The sequence below is a fragment of the Neovison vison genome, chromosome 9 (genome assembly GCF_020171115.1).
Source record: "Neovison vison isolate M4711 chromosome 9, ASM_NN_V1, whole genome shotgun sequence".
Classification (NCBI taxonomy): domain Eukaryota; kingdom Metazoa; phylum Chordata; class Mammalia; order Carnivora; family Mustelidae; genus Neogale; species Neogale vison.
The window spans coordinates 61,304,156-61,324,104 of record NC_058099.1 but is presented as its reverse complement, the minus strand read 5'-3'; the positions used below and the strand labels follow the sequence as shown (position 1 = coordinate 61,324,104).

General features: G+C 35.8%; 1 protein-coding gene across 5 annotated transcripts in view; it reads left to right on the top strand.

Annotated features, from left to right (window-relative positions):
* The window catches only part of KDM4C (lysine demethylase 4C), a 476,304-nt gene that overhangs the window by 330,024 nt on the left and 126,331 nt on the right, over positions 1–19,949 (top strand). For all 5 annotated transcript variants that reach the window (XM_044265695.1, XM_044265697.1, XM_044265698.1 and 2 more), the window contains exons 16-17: positions 10,104–10,159; positions 12,336–12,444. In XM_044265695.1, the coding sequence (XP_044121630.1) occupies positions 10,104–10,159; positions 12,336–12,444 (165 nt within the window). The remainder of the gene's footprint in view (positions 1–10,103; positions 10,160–12,335; positions 12,445–19,949) is intronic.

The following is a 19,949-nucleotide window of genomic DNA, read 5'->3' as shown; positions in this document are numbered from 1 at the left end:
TGTTGTCAACACAGCCATTGGAATGATCCAATTAAAATATAGGTCAAATTAAGGTCTTGCTGTGTTCGAACCTCACTATCTCAGTCAGAATAAAGTTGTTGACTTTTTCCATGGCCTATGAAGTCTTATTCCTCCTCTTAAATTTCTGATCCCCTTTCCTATTAGAAAAGGCCAGAATCTGCTGGCATCACTTTCTGTAGATTATTCCATGGCTCACTCCCCTAGCACTTGACATCCTCTACCACTTAAATAGTCTACTGGTTTAGTTTGTCTGCTATCCCAGCAGAAGGTAACTTCATTGAGGGCTGGATCTTTGTCATTCATTGAAGTTGCCCAGTGCCTGGAACATGATGATTAACCAATATTTGTTGAGTGAATATGTGTTTTCACTTACAGTACAAAATTGATGTGGGCATTTAAATTGGAGAATTCACTTGCTAGTATGAAATTCACTGGAGCCTGTGGAATATCCACTCAAAAGATGACTGCAGGAAACCTGTCATTTAGTTTCCTAATCACTCAGAATTCATGCCAGCCCTGTCCTTATGTGAGATCCTGTTCTCTGCTCAACCCTGATAAATGAGCCATATCTCCAGAAATGGTTTCTTCCATGTTGTGTTGATCAGCACTTTGTAAGCTATCTTTCTGTTAATGTGATTAATTACTCTTTGTTTTCCAAGCTCAGACAGCCCTATTTTATGGTTTTGCATTTCTGTTATGAACATGGTTCATAAGTAAAGGTATGGGGAAATACTTCAATTTCATAATTTTCTATAGCACTGAAAATTGGCTTTAGTGGTACTTATGGATATGTCAGCTAAAATGAGAGCTTATGAGGCAGCTTGAGAATGTTGGTATTGGCATTTCTTTAACTGATGTTATATAGAAGAGCCACTGGAACATGATTTCCTTCCACCGCGAATAACAAACAGCTGCAATAGCTGTATTATAACAATGTCCTTCTCACCACTGTTGTTAATGTTGTGTCAGCACTTTGATTACAAACACTCTTTTTCATGGTTTAATAACTGAGCCATAAAGAAATCATTCCGCGTTGTAAATTGGTAAACTTGTGGTTCATTGCAGTGGTGATTTTTTATGAAACCAAATTTTAAAAATACTTAGTAATGCTAGAAGGGAAGTTTTGTAAATGGTATTAGGTGAGGGAAAGGGACCTAAGCAGGAAAGGTACAATGTTCAATATATGATCTAATTTATATTTTTTCATTCAGCTTTTAGCTGCCCCGCTGTGGGGGGGAAGGGGGGTGGGTAAGTATAACAGAATGGCTCCTTTAATGCTGTACTTGGGAGACAAGCATAAAAGCTATCTTATAGAATAATCACTTTGTGACAGGCATTTTAGTATTTGTTAGTTTTGTTTTAGGAGACATTGGTTCACTAGCAATATATCTAAATCTTTAGAATGGTGAGTCATTTTACACTGGGGTGTTATTGTTCTTGGAAAAGGCATGTTCATTAAACATGAGATAAAATGAGGCTGGCAATGAGCCCTGAATGTTGAATTTTATTTATTTATTTTGTTCTTTTTGGGTGTCTCCAGAGGTTAGATTACAAAGGAGTTTTGAGACACTGAAAGACTCTGGAAGAAATCATAGTGCTCATTTAAAATTTTCATTTAAGTAAAGAAAATAGGCTAACCCTCCACTGTTACATTAATTTTAAATTACACATATTTAATAGAAAATGATTTGATTTCCTTGTCTGTGGGTTTTCTTTTTTTTTTTTTTTATTCTTCTTATTTTTTTGTTATGTTATGTTGGTCACCATACAGTACATCATAAGTTTTTGATGTAGTGTTCCATAATTCATTGTTTGTGTATAATACCCAGGGCTCCATGCAACCCATGCCCTCCTTAATACCCATCACCAGGCTCACCCATCCCCCCCGAACTCCCTCCATTCTAAAACCCTCAGTTTGTTGCCCGGAGTCCGTAGTCTCTCATGGTTTGTCTCCTATTCCAATTTCCCCTCCTTCATTTTTATCTTCCTTTTCCTAATGTCTTCCATGATATTCCTTTTATTCCCCCAAATAAATGAAACCATATGATAATTGACTTTCTCTGGTTGACTTATTTCACTTAGCACTCTAGCAGTCCCATCCATGTTGATGCAAAAGTTGGGTATTCATCCTTTTCTGATGGCTGAGAAACATTCCATTATGTGTATGGACCACATCTTTATCCATTCATCTGTTGAAGGGCATCTTGGCTCTTTCCACAGAGTACTAAACATTGTTAAGACAGTCTCCCATTTTTTTCTTTTTTTTTTTTAGTTTTATTTATCTCTGACAGACAGAGATCACAAGTAGGCAGAGAGGCAGACAGAGAGAGAGGAGGAAGCAGGCTCCCTGCTGAGCAGAAAGAGAGAGGGAACATGAGAGTGCATGAGGGGGTACAAGCAGGGGGGCTGCAGAGGGACAAAGAGAGAGATGCAGGTTCTCTGCTGAGCAAGGAGCCCCATATGGGGCTTGGTCACAGGACCCTAGGATCATAACCTGAGCCAAAGGCAGATGCTTACCCAACTAAGCCACCGAGTGCCCCTCTTTCTTTTTTTTTCTAATTCTCTATTCAATGAAGAGTGATCTATTTGACATATTCTTTAATTTTTCCATTTCCATTTTTTCTGCTTGTAGAAATTTTTATATTGTTGTTCTTAAAAATCTGATTTGTCCTTTGTTTATAGTCTCTTACTTATATTTCTAATGCATTTAATTTTAAAACATATGAAAGGGCTTATTTACAGCTTGTGCCTAAGATATTATTCATCTGTCTAGTTTTACATTATGTTTTTTCTTCTCAGAGAATCATATTTTCTTGCATGTTTTTGGAATTTTGACTGTCAGCTTATATTCCTTAGAACTTAATATTTGGGAATTTTTTAAAAATTTATTTTCAGTATAACAGTATTCATTGTTTTTGGACCACACCCAGTCCTCCATGCAATCCATGCCCTCTCTAATACCCACCACCTGGTTCCCCCACCTCCCGCCCCCCACCCCTTCAAACCAATATTTGGGAATTTTTTGAGACTTTTTGATAGGTGCTAGACCCCCCTTCCAGCAATATCATCCTACTTTATGAACAATGGAAGAACCTTACAACAGTTTGATTTCATTAAATCTCTCTCTCTTTCTGTTCTTATCTTACATTTACCATTACATACATTATACTCTGTAGTAGTATTATTTCAGTTTGAAACAGTCAGGGCTTTTTAGGAAACTTATAGTCTCTTTCTCTTTGTCTCTTGCTCTCATTCTCTCTTTGGATGTGTGTGTTTTTTGAAGATACAAAAAATTTATTTTATATTTACCCATGTATTTACTCTTTTTCACTGTTCTTCATTCCTTTGTGCAAATCCATGGTTCAGACTGCTATCATTTTCCTTTATTCTTTTAGATTTTTTGTCTCTATGAGATTGTTTTTATTTTGTCTTCATTTTCAAAGAATGTTTTCCTTGGAAGTGAATTCCAGGTTGCCAGCTTTTTTCTTTCAGTATTTTGGTAGATACTGTTCCATTGGCATTTGCTTCTGGTTAGTTGTTTACTGAATGTTTTTTTCCTCTGCTTTTAAGTATGTTCTTTATATTTGGTTTTCACAATTTTGACTATTATATATTTAGATGTGTTTACTTTGTATTTATCTGTTGGGGTTTATTGGGCATCTTGGGTCTGTGGGTTGACTTTTTTTTTTTTTTTCTAAGAGAGTGGGGAGGGGCAGAAGAGGGAGAGACTAGTAAACAGGCTGCACACTTATTGCACAGTGTGATGCAGGGTTTGATCTCACAACCCTGAGATCATGACCTGAGCTGAAATCAAGAGGTTGATGCTTGACTGACTGTGCTGCCTAGGCACCCTGGGTTGACAATGGTGGTTTTTGGTTTGTATTTTTTTCCCCCACTGCTTTTGGAAAGTTCTCTGCCATTTTCTCTTCCAATTATTTTTCTCATCCACTCTCTCCTTCTCTCCTTCTCAGACTGCAATTATACAGAAATTGAACAGGTTTTTTTTCCCTTAGGTCTCTCTTCATTCTTACAGCTGCTTTCATTCCTTCTGTTCCTATTCATGTCTTTAAAGTCATTGAAGTTTTATCCTCACAGTTCCAGTCTGCTTTGAAATATATTGAATTCAACATTATCAATGTCACATTCTTTTGTTTCTACCATTTACATTTGATTTTTAAATAATTCCCATGACTTTGTTAAAATATTCTATCTCTTCATATGTTATCTTTTTCATTAGCTCCTTTAGCATTTGGAACATAGCAATTTTAAACTCTCCATCTGATCTTTCCAGTATCTTGTTCATTTTTGTGTCTGATTTTATTGATTCTTAACTTTCTTAATCATAAATTATATTTTCTTGTTTTTTAGTGTACCTTGGGCTTTTTTTAAAATTGTGTGCTGGATATTTTGTTTTGTAGCAAATGAAGGTAATCTTATTTTCAGAAAGGGCATGGTCCTTTGTTTGTCAGGTTTCTAGAGCAGGAGTGAGATCAGTCTGATTTGTAGCTGAGCTGGGTCTGGGCTTTTTTGCAGCTTTAGTTAAACTCAGTCCACTCTAGTTTTGGATGTTTTGAAGATAAGATCAGGATTTTCTCTTCAGCAGTATCTGTTCTCTGACCACTGTGGAAACTATCGCATCTGCCTGCTTTCCACAGCTGAGTTGGCGGCTTTTAGAATTATAGAAGATCTCTTCTTGCTTTAGAGTCCAGCTGCCTGCATTTGAGGTTCCTGGAGAGTTTTGTGTTGTTTTGTTTTCTTCTCTCCACGTCTGCTGCTTGTTTTTTACACCTCAGGGGAGTTATTGACAGATCTCTATTTCATTCTCTGCTAAACCACTATACCCAGATCATTCACTGGTGATATTATGCATAAGTTGTCTAGAATCAGTTAACTTTTCACATATCTAACCACTGTTCTTGTATTGTGTTTCTGGAACGCTTTACATTTACTAACTCATTTAGGGAAGTAGTATTTTTCTCCCTTTATAGGTAAGATATCTGAGGCATAGCCAAACTATGATTTTGAACCTTGACCATCTGTACTTTATTAAATATCAGGATAAAGCCTGGTTCTCTGGTGTCACTGTTGTTCCTGTGAGTTAAATTGGATTCATGTAGCCTTTAGTTAGACTGCAAAGACAAACTAAAATGTTACTTTTTGCCTCAAATGGTATCATTCTTTGAAGGAAGAAGTGGAGTTAAATTTAATGATCTGATACCAGTGAGGAGTTTTATTAGCTAGGTGAATGAAACAAATGGGAACACAAATAGTTATATAGTATATGCTGCTTATAACACATTTTTTTATGATATGGGTTCTTTTAAGGGGATTAATTAAAAAATGGATTCTTGGGCACCTGGGTGGCTCAGTGGGTTAAAGCCTCTGCCTTTGGCTCAGGTCATGATCTCAGGGTTCTGGGATTGAGTTCCGCATCGGGCTCTCTGCTCAGCAGGGAGCCTGCTTCTCCTTCTCTCTCTGCCTGCTTGTGATCTCTGTCTGTCAAAGAAATAAATAAAATCTTTTAAAGAAATGAATTCTTAGTCATTTATAGAAATGAGGAAATGGGGTCTTAGTTATACCCTTTATCATTATATTCTTCATAGTATGGTTAAGTACACATAGGTCTTCTCACCTCCTAAATTGTGAGCTTCCCAGAGAAGGCACCTTTTCCTGTTTATTTGGGCATTCTATTTTGAAATCTTGTGCCTTGCTTTATACTGAGATAGAAGATGCCGGTGAAAAGGAGCATGGACTTGTGCTCAGGCAGACCCGTACTTGAACTGCAATTTCTACTTTTGTTGGTAGGTTAAGGGTTGGAAAACTGAAGCCTGTGGGCCAAATCCTGTTCACTGCCGGTTTTTGTAAATAATGTTGTTATTGGAATATAGCTACACCCATTCATTTACGTGTCATCCTACAGTGTCAGAGTTTAGTTGCAACAACTGTGTAGTCCAAAGCCTAAACTAGTAAATATCTGGCCATTTACAGACGAAGCTTGATAGCTCTGGGATTGGATGATTTTAGAAAAATTACTTAATCTCTTAATCTCAATCTTAGTTTCCTCATCAGTGAAGTAGAATATAAATTACCTAATAAATTCATGTTAAGGAAGGGAGGTAAATGATATGATGTTTCTGGCAGGGTATCCAGAATGAGTTAAGCCTTTAATATAGCTTTTATTCTTCTAAGAGAAAATATTTATTATTGATAACCAATTTAATAAATCAGTGTCCTGAAGGTGCTCTATCACCCCTATATTCTCGTTCAATTTTTTCAGTGAACTAGAAGATGACCAATACTAGTACAATTAGTGTATTTGGTAGGTATCAACCTTTATGTGTATCATGCATTATATGGATTCTTAAAAAAAGTTGGGGTACTTTTCAGGTAAGGAATAACCTTTTAAATTTTAGAATTATCAATTTTGTTGCCTGACAATAAGGTACTATTTAAGAAAGGAAAGAAACGTTAAAAAGCGTCCTGTGTAATATTGCTTTTATTGGGTTGGTTATAAGCATAGGCATTTAGTGCAAGTTCATTTACAAATGAATGAGTTGACAGGTTGACATGTTTGTGCTTGTGACAGATCAACCCATGAGAGGAGGGATGGTGACTCAAAACAGTGACATAACTGGACATGACTTTTTCTTTCCTACTTACTTTTTCAAAATTGAGTGAATTGAACAGAAACCATGGTATCATATATATTATGTAAATCATACAAGTAACTGCTTGGTCATGGGTATTTTTTGTCTTTAACTAGGAAGTATGATTTTTCAAGTAAATTATGGCAAAAATAGCTCCATGTCAAATCATTGTTTTTTTTTTTTTAACTCCCTGTTAAGACACCAGAGTCTGCAACTTCCTTTTCTTAGTGTCCCAGTATGTGAAAATGATCTTTGCAATTTTTTAATCCTTTGGTAGTTTTCAAGATTTTTACTTTGTCCTGTTTTACTATTTTCTCATTTATGTAACAAATTCATGTGGAGGATGTATTCTCTATTGGGTATCACAGTAGAGAAAGAGTAACTTGACAAGTATTTCCATAGCACTCATCAAGCTTACAGTTTATTCAGGACAGCAAAAAGAATTCCACAAATAGTTAAGAAGAGTAATGAATGAGAAGTAACTGGGCCAGGGGATTAGGAAAGCCTTTTCTGAGGAGTCAGCATTTAGGCTGAGATGTCAAGGATGTGTTCAGTATAATAAATAACAAATGGTGTAGGGTATGTCCTATGTATCTGGGGGCACAGGGTGTCTATGCATGGAGAATAGTACAGTGTGAATCTGGACAAGGTCCAGGCCTAATGATCCTGGCCTTTTGGGACCACGTTAAGTACTGAGTAGCATTAAAACCCATTCAGTTGTGTTCTAGGTTGACCTAAGGTGGCTGTTGCAGTAGTTTAGGTCTGCTGAAGCATGCTGGAGCTATCCATTAATGTAGCAGCATTGATGATGTAGAGAAGGCGGCAGATTTGGACTTGGGATTGTACTCAGTTAATTGGATCTAGTATGATAGGGAAATTATATCTTCCAGCATGAGCTAGAAAGGATGCTTGATGATAATGATAGGAAACAGTGGGGAAGTACAGGCTTGAGAAAGAGACATCATTCATTTTTGCATGCGTGTTAGAGATGCCTATTGAATGTCAGTCAGACATATTAGGAAATTAATGTTTGAGTCACTCACTGGCCTTTTGAGAGTCAAACGCCCCACAAGCAGGTGTAGATAGAGAAGCAAGTGGGGTCTCTTACAAAAACTGTAGTGTTTAAAGAGTGTGAAAGAGATACCTGTTAAAGCAAGCGGAGGATCAACAAGAGGTGGAAGACAGTGAGGGGCATGATGGGTCATAGAAGCCACAGGTGGAAACTGTCAGGCATGATCAACAATGCTGAATGCCACTTACAGGTCAGGTGAACCAAGGACTTGGAATTATTCATTAGCTTCTGTGACATGGAGGTCACTGGTAATCCCAGAAAAAAAGCAGTTTCATATTATGACAAGTGGAATCTTCTCAACCTCCTTTAAAATCTTGAGTCTGTGTATTCTATTTGAGAGGATTGTCTCCTCCAGTTGTGGTGGTGCTATGCAGCACATGTACCTTTTAATGATCCTCCTCAGGTGCTTTCAAGCTGCTTCCATGCTGCTTTGCTGTATTTAACTCTGCTAGCTTGTCCCTTTAGGCTTCTTCTCACTCCTAGTTTCATTAATCAGGCATCTAATGCTCTTAGTGTCTGAGCTCCTCGCCATCCACGGCTCTCCTTTGCTGCATTCTCACTTCGCTACTGACATCTTTTTATAGTCAATGAAAATATTTTACCTCATGTTTTATTTTCATTTTCTCTCTCTCTGCAGAAATTATGATAAACTACTGGAAAACTTTTTTTTTAAAAAAGATTTTATTTACTTATTTGACAGACAGAGATCACAAGTAGACAGAGAAGCAGGCAGAGAGAGAGAGGAAGAAGCAGGCTCCCTGCTAAGCAGAGAGCCCGATGTGGGGCTTGATCCCAAGCCCCTGGGATCATGACCCAAGCCGAAGGCAGAGGCTTTAACCCACCGAACCACCCAGGCGCCCCATGGAAAACTCTTAAAATCAGTCATGTTTTGTGAAATTGTTCTTAAATAATTTGGATATTATTGAATAACTTGAATTACTGAATTTCTCATTTTTAATATTTGGACTGAACTTATACTCTCATTGTGTGCTTCATCAAAATTATTATGTCAAGGGGTTCTAGAATCTGGCTTTGTTACAGAGAAAATCCATCAAGTTATCTCCATGAGCTGGGCTTACTATGGATTCAGATGTATATTCAAACACAGGGCAAATTTTGCTACTCTAACTTTTAATAGTAACCCAGGAAATTTCAAATGAATGTTCAGAGTTTCTAGACACATAAAACCATTGAACATTTCTGGTTGTTTGGGTTTTTTTGCTGCCTGTTAGGAGTTATGCTGGTATATTTATTCTCCTCAGTTGTTTTGGTATTGCTCTCCTCAGAATAATTAAAGCTATAGAGTTTGACACCCCATTATTAACAGTAGATAAATTAAAGGGATTCTTCATAAAGTGAGGCAAAACTTTAGTTAAAGAAGATCACCTTGAAGAACAAATAAATTTTATATGTATTGCTTGGAGAGGGGAAAAAAAAACCCAAAATAATGTGTAGTTACTTAAAAAAATTTATTAATGTAATAAATTGGACTTCTATTAACATTGAAAATAAAAGTAAGGTTGAAAATTTGAAAAAATTTAGGTATTTAATTTAAAAATTTTAGGTCAGCAAAAGGCATTGCATTGCTGTCTGGTCTTGTTTTTTGATGGACTTTTCATAGAATTGTAGTGAAAAATGATAATTAAATTCTGTATTTGTGGTAAAGTGAGTCAGTCATCTTGGAGTGCAACAGTCTGTGCCAATCTAAGACATACACAGAAATGCTCAAAATATAAACTTATGTGGGGAGAAGAAAGGAAAGCATTTCATGGTACCTTTTTCTGGGGGTGGATAGCCTGGGTTTATCAGTCAGTTTTTCCAACACCGTTTGCCCACTGACAGAAAGGCCTAAATGATATTTTTATGAAAAGAATATCTTTCAAAAAGAGCTTCCTGCCAGTCATTAATTGCAGAATGAACCCCACCAATACTCTATTTTATAGCTATTCTGTATACACGAACGGTTTCCCAGAGCACAACAGAATTCAGTCATATATGTATTCTCTGTTCTAGAATTCTAGTAAATACTCTCCAGGCTACCAAGTGCTCTGTGTCGTATTTCTCCCCTGGAGATGGCAGGTGAACATGATACCAGGGTAATGATGATTCCCTCTAGGATATATGTATATCAAGAATATTTTTGTGCGTACTCTCACTTTACCTCCCTTCTTTTTCTTTTCCTTTCTTGAACTGCCCAGAGATAGACCTTTATGAAGTTCCTGATGGCTTTAATTTTAAAATAAAAAATTGGAATTTATGGGGTATTTAGATAATATTTAGATAAATAGTAATGATGTCTGTTAAATGAGTCTGATAATTGTGTGTGTTTTTTGTTTGTTTGTTTGTTTGTTTTTTCCTCCTAGGAGTGTTGTCTTTGCAATTTGAGAGGGGGTGCTCTTAAAGAAACAAAGAACAACAAGTAAGTAATGTGTTAATTGTGTTCAATTTTATTGTTTCCTTCTCCTCTCTAGAGTGTTGAACCTCTGTGTGGACAGTTTGCTGACATTGTTTCAAAGCTTTTGTTGTCCAGACCTGAGGCTGGGATTACTTGCAGGTCTTCAGAGACTGTTACTGACAGCTCGTTCACCTCTCCTGGTTGAAGGTGGTCTAAGCCTTGCTTCCATTCATGTCTTTGACACCCTGCTTTCACTAAAGGCGGTTTGAAGGTGAAGGCACCCCATATCATCTAGGTGCCATTGGAATCCTAGTGTTTAATGTGATGAATCCTATTAGTTTAATAAAAACAATGTGCCTCAAAACCAGTGAAATCTGTTACCTTCAGATAAATAAAATCAATCATAGTCTTAACATTAAAACAAAACAACTTACTATTAAAACTAGCAAATTAACAAGAAAGTGTATGTTCTTAAAATAGAAACATAGGGAGGAAAAATGTTGATTTTACAATTTAAAGGGGGACAGTTGAAGAATATGAAGAGAATCTTGAAAGAGAGTCAGAAGTGAACATAAAACAAAGGTAATCTGGTTTTTAATGTGGTTGTTGAAATACATTTTTGCATGAATTTTATTTTCATGACCCAATTTTAGTATTTAAAATGAGGCCAAAGCATTTTAAATATCCCTTTGGAAATAGGAAAATGTAGAAATGATAGAGGCAGAGATGGTAATTTGGCATTTAAGGGCCAAATCCAGCTCCAAGATATGTTTTAGTTGACTAAAACACCATTTTATAAATTTGATGCAAATTAAAAGTTGAGAGATTTATACAAATTTTTTTATACAAAAATTTTTATCTGTACTTGAAAAATAATTGTGCATCTCTTTTTGACAATAACATGTTGGGATGAGGACCTGGCCTAGATGGGACAGATGATCCCCATGTTATCGTGATTTACCAGTATATTTGTTTACCTCCCGGCTGGCCCTGAGGGTGCTGGAGTTGGGACCCCTGGTGTATAATGTCATGATCAAATTAACATAACTATGAGCATCTGCACATGTTTCAAATTGCTTACAAGGAAAAGTGAAGGCATTTATCATTCCTGTGTTGATAAAGTTTAGTCTAACAGACTAATTTTTACTTAACTATGGATCTTCCTTTTTCACAGCCCTAGTTAATGTGATTGGCACTTATACTAAAAAGTGTTGTGAGGTCTAGGATATTGCACAGGTCATGTAGACTGTGAACTGCTTTAGGTGGTTCCTGTGCAGACAGAGATGGTAAGAACTTCTTTCTCTACCTTTGGGCTAGGAAGGGAAGGAATAGTGTTTACTATAGGATTATAGTATTTATTAGATTTAAAAGAATGCCCTGATGGGGTTGACACTTGTCCTCTCTTCCTGTGGTCTTTGAAGGCAGGTTGGAGTCTCATGTTGTCTGAGTGACATTCTTTTCGACGTAAAAATAGGCTTATGGATATGATAATTCCTTTAAGATGTCTTTAAACTTTAAGAGTCTTTATATTTACTTGGGGCATGACATTTTTGATAAACTAAATAGTGTTAATGGGGATGTCATTTTTCTGGGTAATTCAGAATTCAGCTTTAAGTAAGAAATGAGAAAACCAGCTGAATTTCATTCCTCCTTATCTCTGGGTTCTTTTGGTTATAGTAGGATTGCAATGAGAAACAATTTAATTAAAGACTTAATCAATGTTAATACTTTCAGACAACTTTACTGTTTGTTCTAGTTTTTGCGACTCTTGTATTATGTAAAAAGATTATATGCTATACCCACTTCATACTTTTTATTAATTGAACTAATCTTTTGCTACATATTAATTAGCTTAAGTATATTAAACACCTGTTATATTTCAGTACCAAATGAAATAGGAAACCTATATTTCAGTATTTTGTAGAGCCAGTGTGGAAAAATACTGTACATTGATAGGATCGAGTCTTCGGTCTTCACTCCGTTCTTCATGTTGGAGTGGTAAGCAGGTGTGGTACTGAATCTTTCCAGGTATCACCCAAGAGGTTTAAAATTCAGAGTCTGTTTGTGACAGATTTAGGCTTTTGGCTTTCTTTCTTGTCTGTGTATTTACGCTCTGTGAGAATTGCCACTGCCTAGCTGAAGTATACAGTATCTAAGTTTAGGGAACTTTTTTTCATGTTTCATGTCTCCTTTCCTGTAGGTGGGCCCATGTCATGTGTGCTGTTGCAGTCCCAGAAGTTCGATTCACTAATGTCCCAGAGAGGACACAGATAGATGTAGGCAGAATCCCTTTACAGAGGTTAAAATTGGTGAGTGGCAAAGCTGCTTCTTCTTCTTTTTTTTTTTTAACCTCATAAGTTAGTGTTAATTTCAAGTTCTGAATATTTCTTCTAATGTCACATTCTCAAGATAATTTTTCTCTTAGCATCATTTCATTATTCTACCTTTTTTCTTCCTTTAGCCTAAATCTACTTATCTGTACATATTCTTTTCCTGTTATATTGTAGGTATGATATAACCTTCCTCAGTTCTGTTTGAAATGAGGCAAAGGAATACTACTTTTTCTGGATAGTGTGAATTTTCAAAGCATAGGTCGTCTGGTGAGGTTTGTTAGTAATATACCTGACCTGTCTGTCTGTATTTAAATTGTTTAGTTTTTCTCTCTGGCCTCTCTTTGGTTGTTCTTGACTTAGCAGATTCACCTAACCTGATTCCATCATTTCTTAACTAAGATTTCTAGATAAATAGAAAAACTTTTATTATTACCAAGGAATTTTTTTTTCATTTATGAATAGATATAGGTCATTTAATTTGCCAAACTCTTCGGCTGATTATCTTCTGACTAGTTTAGAAACTTTCATAAAATCTTCCTAATGCTTCTCTTTGTTAGGAATATTTTTCATTCCAAGGATAGGCCTTTCATCCCTCAACTGGAGTTAAAGTGTGAGCCAAGAAAGCATTAGTTTAGGCCCTTAGATTTCATATTTAAATAGTAATTTTCTCTAACATTTCATTGCATGATTTTAAAATACTGGAGTGTGTTTTACATGCAGACTTCATTCCCTAAAATTTCTTCAGTACTTGTTATTTATTTTTTTTTAAAGATTTTATTTATTTATTTGACAGACAGAGATCACAAGTAGGCAGAGAGGCAGGCAGAGAGTGAGGAAGGGAAGCAGGCCCCCTGCTGAGCAGAGAGCCCCATGTGGGACTCCATCCCAGGACCCCGAGATCATGACCCAAGCTGAAGGCAGTGGCTTAACCCACTGAGCCACCCAGGCGCCCCAGTACTTGTTATTTTTAACACGAGGTCTTTCCACTATAGAATATTTTGGGCACTGTAGCTATAACTTTCTACCAGTCTCTTCCCCATCAGGGAGCTGCGTATATTGTCTCTGGACCTCTGTCACAGGCACCTAGAATCTATAGTCTTTTATTCTCAGAGACGGGAAAGTATACACTGTTGTTTTCCATTATAGGTGCATCAAGAATTTCATATTACTAGAAAATATGTGGTCCTCCACAGACCTGATGACTGTCATTGGCAGGTTTGAGTGGTAGCACCACGGTGCTCAGGATGTGGTAATGGAAGTTTTGTGAATGAAATGGGTCATTGAAATGGCTTTAAAGCTCACAGTGATTCAGAAGAGAGCAAAAAGTTCATCAGCTCCTGGACTTCCATAGGAAAGTTTGAAATCTTGCATCTTGGTCACCAGTTAAAAAAACACAAACACATACCAATGAGAATCAAACAAAAAATGTTTGCCAGAATTAAGACTATGAGGTGGGATATTTTAAAAATGTTGAGTTCTTCACATGTTGAAGAATTTAATGTTTAGTTTGACAAATATAAACAAATGCCTTATATTTTAATTTTTTTCTAATTTACAAGTAGTATGTATCTGCAAAAATTCCAACAGTGCATTTAAAAATGTCTTTGGTTCTCTATCCTGAAAGATTACTTCTGTTACCAGTTTAATGGTCTTGATGCTTTCCTTTAAGGAGCTATATCCTGGCTAATCTAGTATGTGAATGCTGATTTATTGTTACACCAGTCCTGAAGGGGTTTTAAGGAAACAGCAGGAAGGAAGGACAACGTGAGATTGTTTCCATGCCATTCAGAAAGTTATATTTAGAAATTTGACATCTGAAGTGGCAAAGCTTACTGTTTTCTCCTTGGTGCTATGCTTCATCTTGATTATATATATCACATGTTCTTTATAGAATGTCTTACACCCTTAAACAATTGATACCTTGAAAAGCATATGTTTTTACTGAATTTAAGATCACCCAAAGTCTACTTCTAATGGCAGTATAGAGCTGTTCATTCACATATTTGGGTGAAATTAGCAGGCTATAGATCAGATTTTTTTCTGTTTTTAATAGTTTTATATGCATGGAGAGTTTCTTGGTATTTATCAGGTGGTCCTTATCAAAATGCTTACAGTGGTTAAGTGGGAAAATACAAAGAGAGACTTCATTTTGGGGGAAAAAAAAAAAAACACTCAAAAATTCTGTTGCAGTTTGAAAGTGGGCAACAACCAAAAGTTTAGATGACTTTTTTTACCAAGAATTGTCAAGAAAGCACCATCACTGTGGTGAATCTCCCATCAGATAGCATCTGTGACCAGTCTTTCTCATTTAGTGATCAGACTGTGGTGTGGGATGCTCTGCCCTATATGTACAGTCAAGAGTATGCTTTCCTGACATTAATATTGTGTTAAAGTTTAAGTAATCTATTGGTACATGGCCAAAGTTAGATGTAAGTATTAGTTTATTTCACCAAACCATTATTACCTTACCTTGCCAGGTACTTAGTATACATTTTAAAATTAGACATTGTTCCTGTCTTTTAGCATCTTAGAGTCTAGGTGGATGTTCTCAACTTAGGCTCTATCGACCTTTTAGACAATTTTTTGTTCTGGGTGACTTTCATGTTCATTGTAGATTGCAGCATCCCTGACCAAATAGACAATGCCAGATAATTTTCGGGAGACAATATCATTTCCATTTGAAGACCCACCCACTGGTCTATAGGGAAGACATATATATAAAGAGGATATTTTAACTTCTGTCATTTTCAGACAGAATATCTTAGTTGAAAGAAATAAGTTGGAGGCTGTGAGAGAATGGAAATTCTTAATTGTTTTTAAAAGTAATCAGAATTTATTTTGGCAAATTGAATTTATTTGCAAATAAGAAACTCAGCAACAGGTGTGTATTTACAACTGTATAATTTATTATATAATTTGATTATTTTAACATTACTTGTTTTTATAAAAATTGAACAACCTTGAATTGTAATCAAGTGGGGGGGAGTGTGTGCACATGCACACACACACACACACACACACACGGTAATTTTGAGTAAACATGGAATAAAAGGCAGCAATTTGTTACTTATTATTTCTGCTTCTGACTTAAAATTACTGTGGCTGGAGAGTTTGATCACACAGTACCAATGGCTTCTGCCTTTTTATGGTTTCCTCTTAAAAAATTGTGGTAAATTTATGCACAAGTCTTTGTAAGTGGTTCCTAAAGCAAGCATTGACTGATGAAGCAGCCGCAAGGGGGACTCTGAGCCTCTGCCCCGTGCCCACTAGGTGGTGCTGCTGTACCAGTTTTTCATCCCATTGCCCTTAAATCACCTCCCTAACAAGTGCCTATTCAGAGTCGGGTGTGTGTGTGTGTGTGTGTGTGTATGTATGTATGTATGTATGTATGTAAAAGAGAGAGATGGATAGATGGCACCAAGAAAGGGAAAGTGCTTACTACTGGCTGTACATTCAAAATGCTGAATTCCAGAGGGCAATTTTTTAGTTCAGTTTTCATTTAGTCATAGGAAAAGAACAGTTTTCCCTTGGGGCAAGTTAGTGTTTTTCTGTATAAGTAATAAGCAACACTAGTAACAGCTAGTAACTGCAAGAGGCTTAAAGAACAGCTGATGGCAAACAAGTTTAAAATGTCTTCTGAAGTATGAAAGCTGTATATTTTAAAAAATAGTCATTATTATTAGTCTTTCTAGAACATGGAATACTGGAATTTATGCAGAGGCATTTGAATGTTTTGTTAATACTGTTGTTAGCCTTTTATTTATTCACTGGTTCAACTTGCAGCTTTTGAAATACCTTTCTGTTCAATTATTTGTGTAGGAAGAATTTTTTTTTTGTAGAGAATATAAGAAGATTTATTTACTTTAGTAGATTTTTCCTCTTACTTACAATGACCATTTTTTAAAAAAAAAGAGGCAGCAAATGGAAATTCCAGTGCTCATCAGTGGATTATGTTGATCTTAAGACACTTTTATGAAGAACCTTTATCTCATCCAGCTATCTTGTTTGGTAACATCACAGGTGTGGTCTCTGCTTATTAGATAATTAAATGGACAGCAATGATGACACTAGACTTCTTTTCAAGACAATGTATTTCATTTTGTGTGGTTGGTAATTTTAAATACTTTAATAAAATACATTAATTTTTAAAAGCTAAACAAAATTTTCCAATACCTTGTCCACTATCCAGTGACCATCAGAGCACTGGAGAGTAGTGATTACTGGAGATCTTTTAATTGAATTAGTGAGCTGGTAGGACACAGGAGGAGTAGGATGCTGAAGACATTCCTAACCTAACACTTGATCCTATGCTCAGGGATAGCCAGGCTAGGGATTTGTTTGAAGTCATAGGCAATGGGTATACCTGAAGACAAAACCCAACAACAACAACAACAAAGAAACCTGATTTCACATCATACAGATTTTAGAATTTACTCAATCATTTTTTTTTCCCTAATCCCTTCCATCTTGTTCTCTGTACTAATATAATTAGTTAGTCTTGGTCATAATTGTATCTCTGGAAGAGGAGCAGAATTGTACAAAGTTGAGAATAAAAGTAAAGGAAATAGAGATAAAACACACATGAAGTTAGAATGTCTTTTCTTTTTATTTACATGATGGAAAAAATATAGGTAAAAATTATCAGGAAGAGGGGTTAAGGACAGAAATTTAGAGAGGACAAACAATATATTCTTTTTACAGTAGAATCACACAGAAGACAGCAGTATTGTCTGCTGAAATGATCTTCAGTATCAATGTTATCATTTGGAAGCAGATCACCAAAAAAAATCTTTAAATTTGATTATAAAATTTAAGGGAAGAACATTTTAAGAACCTAACAAAAGGGAAAAAAAAGAACCTAACAAAAGGAGTAAAACAGCATGAAGTTCTGGTGTTCGTTACGCACTTACCATAAATGTTTATTACATATATCATTCACTTCTTGAAGATTAAATTAATTAAATATCTGTGGAATTGATATAAATAAAACAGCAAGGCAGGCTTATGGATTCTAAGAAATCTTGGAAAATTGGAGCAGGCCATCAATGCAGCCATTAGTTTAAAAAATTTTCTGTTTGGAGAGGAAGTTCTCAAATAGAAATGTTGTAAGAATACTTAAATAGTAAATTACATATGTCAGAGCATATGATGTTTATCTTGATAGCTGTCATTGCATAGAAACATTGGTCATTGACCATACAACCATCCTTACAATGGCATAGCATAGTGCCTTTGGTTTCTATGTGTGTGGACATCCCTAAGATTTTTTCATTTGAAATTCTATTTTTGCAACCAAATAGAGGAAGAAATGAATTTTAGAATAGCTGAAGTTGCCCCCAGGCTTTCAGTGACCACTGATATATATTTGACGAGTGAACCAAGCACAGGCACAAGTGTTCCCTGAGTGAAGAACATTATTTTGAAAAAGAATTTACACTGCAATGATGACTGAGCTACAAGCCTTTCAGTATCTGGCTGAGACCAACTATTCTGCTTAGAAGCCTCTATACACTTTAAAATTTGTACCTGAAGGCAAATAATAGTGAACTTGAAAGCCAGAGATTATAGTTTTGAAAGGTACATCAATTCTGAAAATAGAGTGGTTTCACTGAGGTATTCCAGCTGAAAGTTGAATCAAAGGAAAAAAAAATACATCCAGACTTCCTGTTTCTTAGAATAAGGCACTTATTCTTGTTAACTTCTTATTCTTGTTAACTGGCTTACATTATCAGATGTATTGAATACTAAAAATAGAATTACTGAGAGATAGGGATGGGGTCTGCCTTACGCGCTGTAAGATCACCCTCAGCGCCATTTAGTTAATGTTACAGCAATGTTAGAGAACAGCTTCACCTTCTTTCTAGAGGAATCATGAGTGTATTTGACAGAGCCTCTGTTAATGCATTTCGGGAAATACAAAAACGTAATTGATTATCTTTCATCACTTTAAAAGGAAAAAAATGCATTGGAAAGGCAATCAAAAAATGTCATTATGTTCCACATTAACGCATGTACTGTTTTATTCACATCTTCAGTTATTTTTAAAGAACAAGAGGAATTCTAAGAAAATACTAAACATTGACCATGATGAGTAACTTTATTGTGTAAATGCAGTTGAGGAAATATTTGCCTTAATAAAGGGAACTACTGAAGGAGAAATAAGTTATACTGCAAATGAAATATGGTATAGTATGTTCAGCTCTATTATTTAATAACTTAAGTATGAAACTTATAATATCATTAAGGCTGTTCTTCAGAATTTCAACATACATTGTATCCTCAACTTTGTAAGATTTTTAAATAAGTTTATTGCAAAAAAATGTATATTAGTAGCTGTATAGTTCTTAACTGTCAGAATGATTTGCTACAGGGACTAGATCCTATTGCAAGCTGTCAAATTTGTATATTGCTGTAATACCAAACCATAAAATCTTTTGAGCAAAATGGAAAATGTCAGATAGGCATGACTACAAATAATATACTTTCTGAAGGCTGTAGACATCTATAGGAGAAAATGTGTAAATGCATGAAATGTTATCTTGTTACTATGGATTTTCTTTATCTGCTGAAAGAAAACTCGGAGGCAAAAGGAAATTGATTGGAATCTTTAAATTTTTAGTTTTGAACTCATTTTTCCTGGGGACTAATTCTTAAAACATAATTAGATAAGTAGAACTTCATGTTAGTCATGACTTAAGAATATTGTAAGAGCGTAATCTTATTTTGTAGCTTGCATTGCTGAATGGTTCATTTTTTTTCTGATCTTGTCTGTGTGAGTAGTGATTACTGGAGATCTTTTAATTGAATTAGTGAGCTGGTGTTGGGGTTCCAGAGATGGGATCACCCCCTCCACTCCAACATCGACTGGGCCAGTTTGAACAAACACATGCCTAACGGAGGCAGCTGCTCTATGGCTCTAAAACAAATAACAGAGTTTGGCTGGATCAACAGTGAATGACAGCAGGGAGGTTCTAATTTTTGAGAGATATAGTCATTATTGTAAAACAGTCGATTCATTATTATTTGTTGTTCTAATATTTTAGTATTAATTAGGTTATTTATTCCCTCAAAGAGGCATTCTTAAATATCCACAAAAAATAAGTTATTTAACATATAACTCTGGTATATTTTAGGCATATTCTCTCAATTTAGTGATGTCATTTTCTTTTTTTTTCTTAAAGGTTTTATTTATTTATTTGACAGAGATCACAAGTAGGCAGAGAGACAGGCAGAGAGAGAGAGGAGGGGGAAGCAGACTCCCCACTGAGCAGAGACTCCGATGCAGGGCTTGATCCCAGGACCCTGAGATCATGACCTGAGCCAAAGGCAGAGGCTCAACCCACTGAGCCACCCAGGTGCCCAGTGATGTCATTTTCTAACATGAGCTCATACATACAGGTATCAGCATAGTTTTAGTCAGTCATAGTTTGAACTTACTGACTTAAATATGAAAGAGTCTTAGCTTTCATCTGTATTACTGT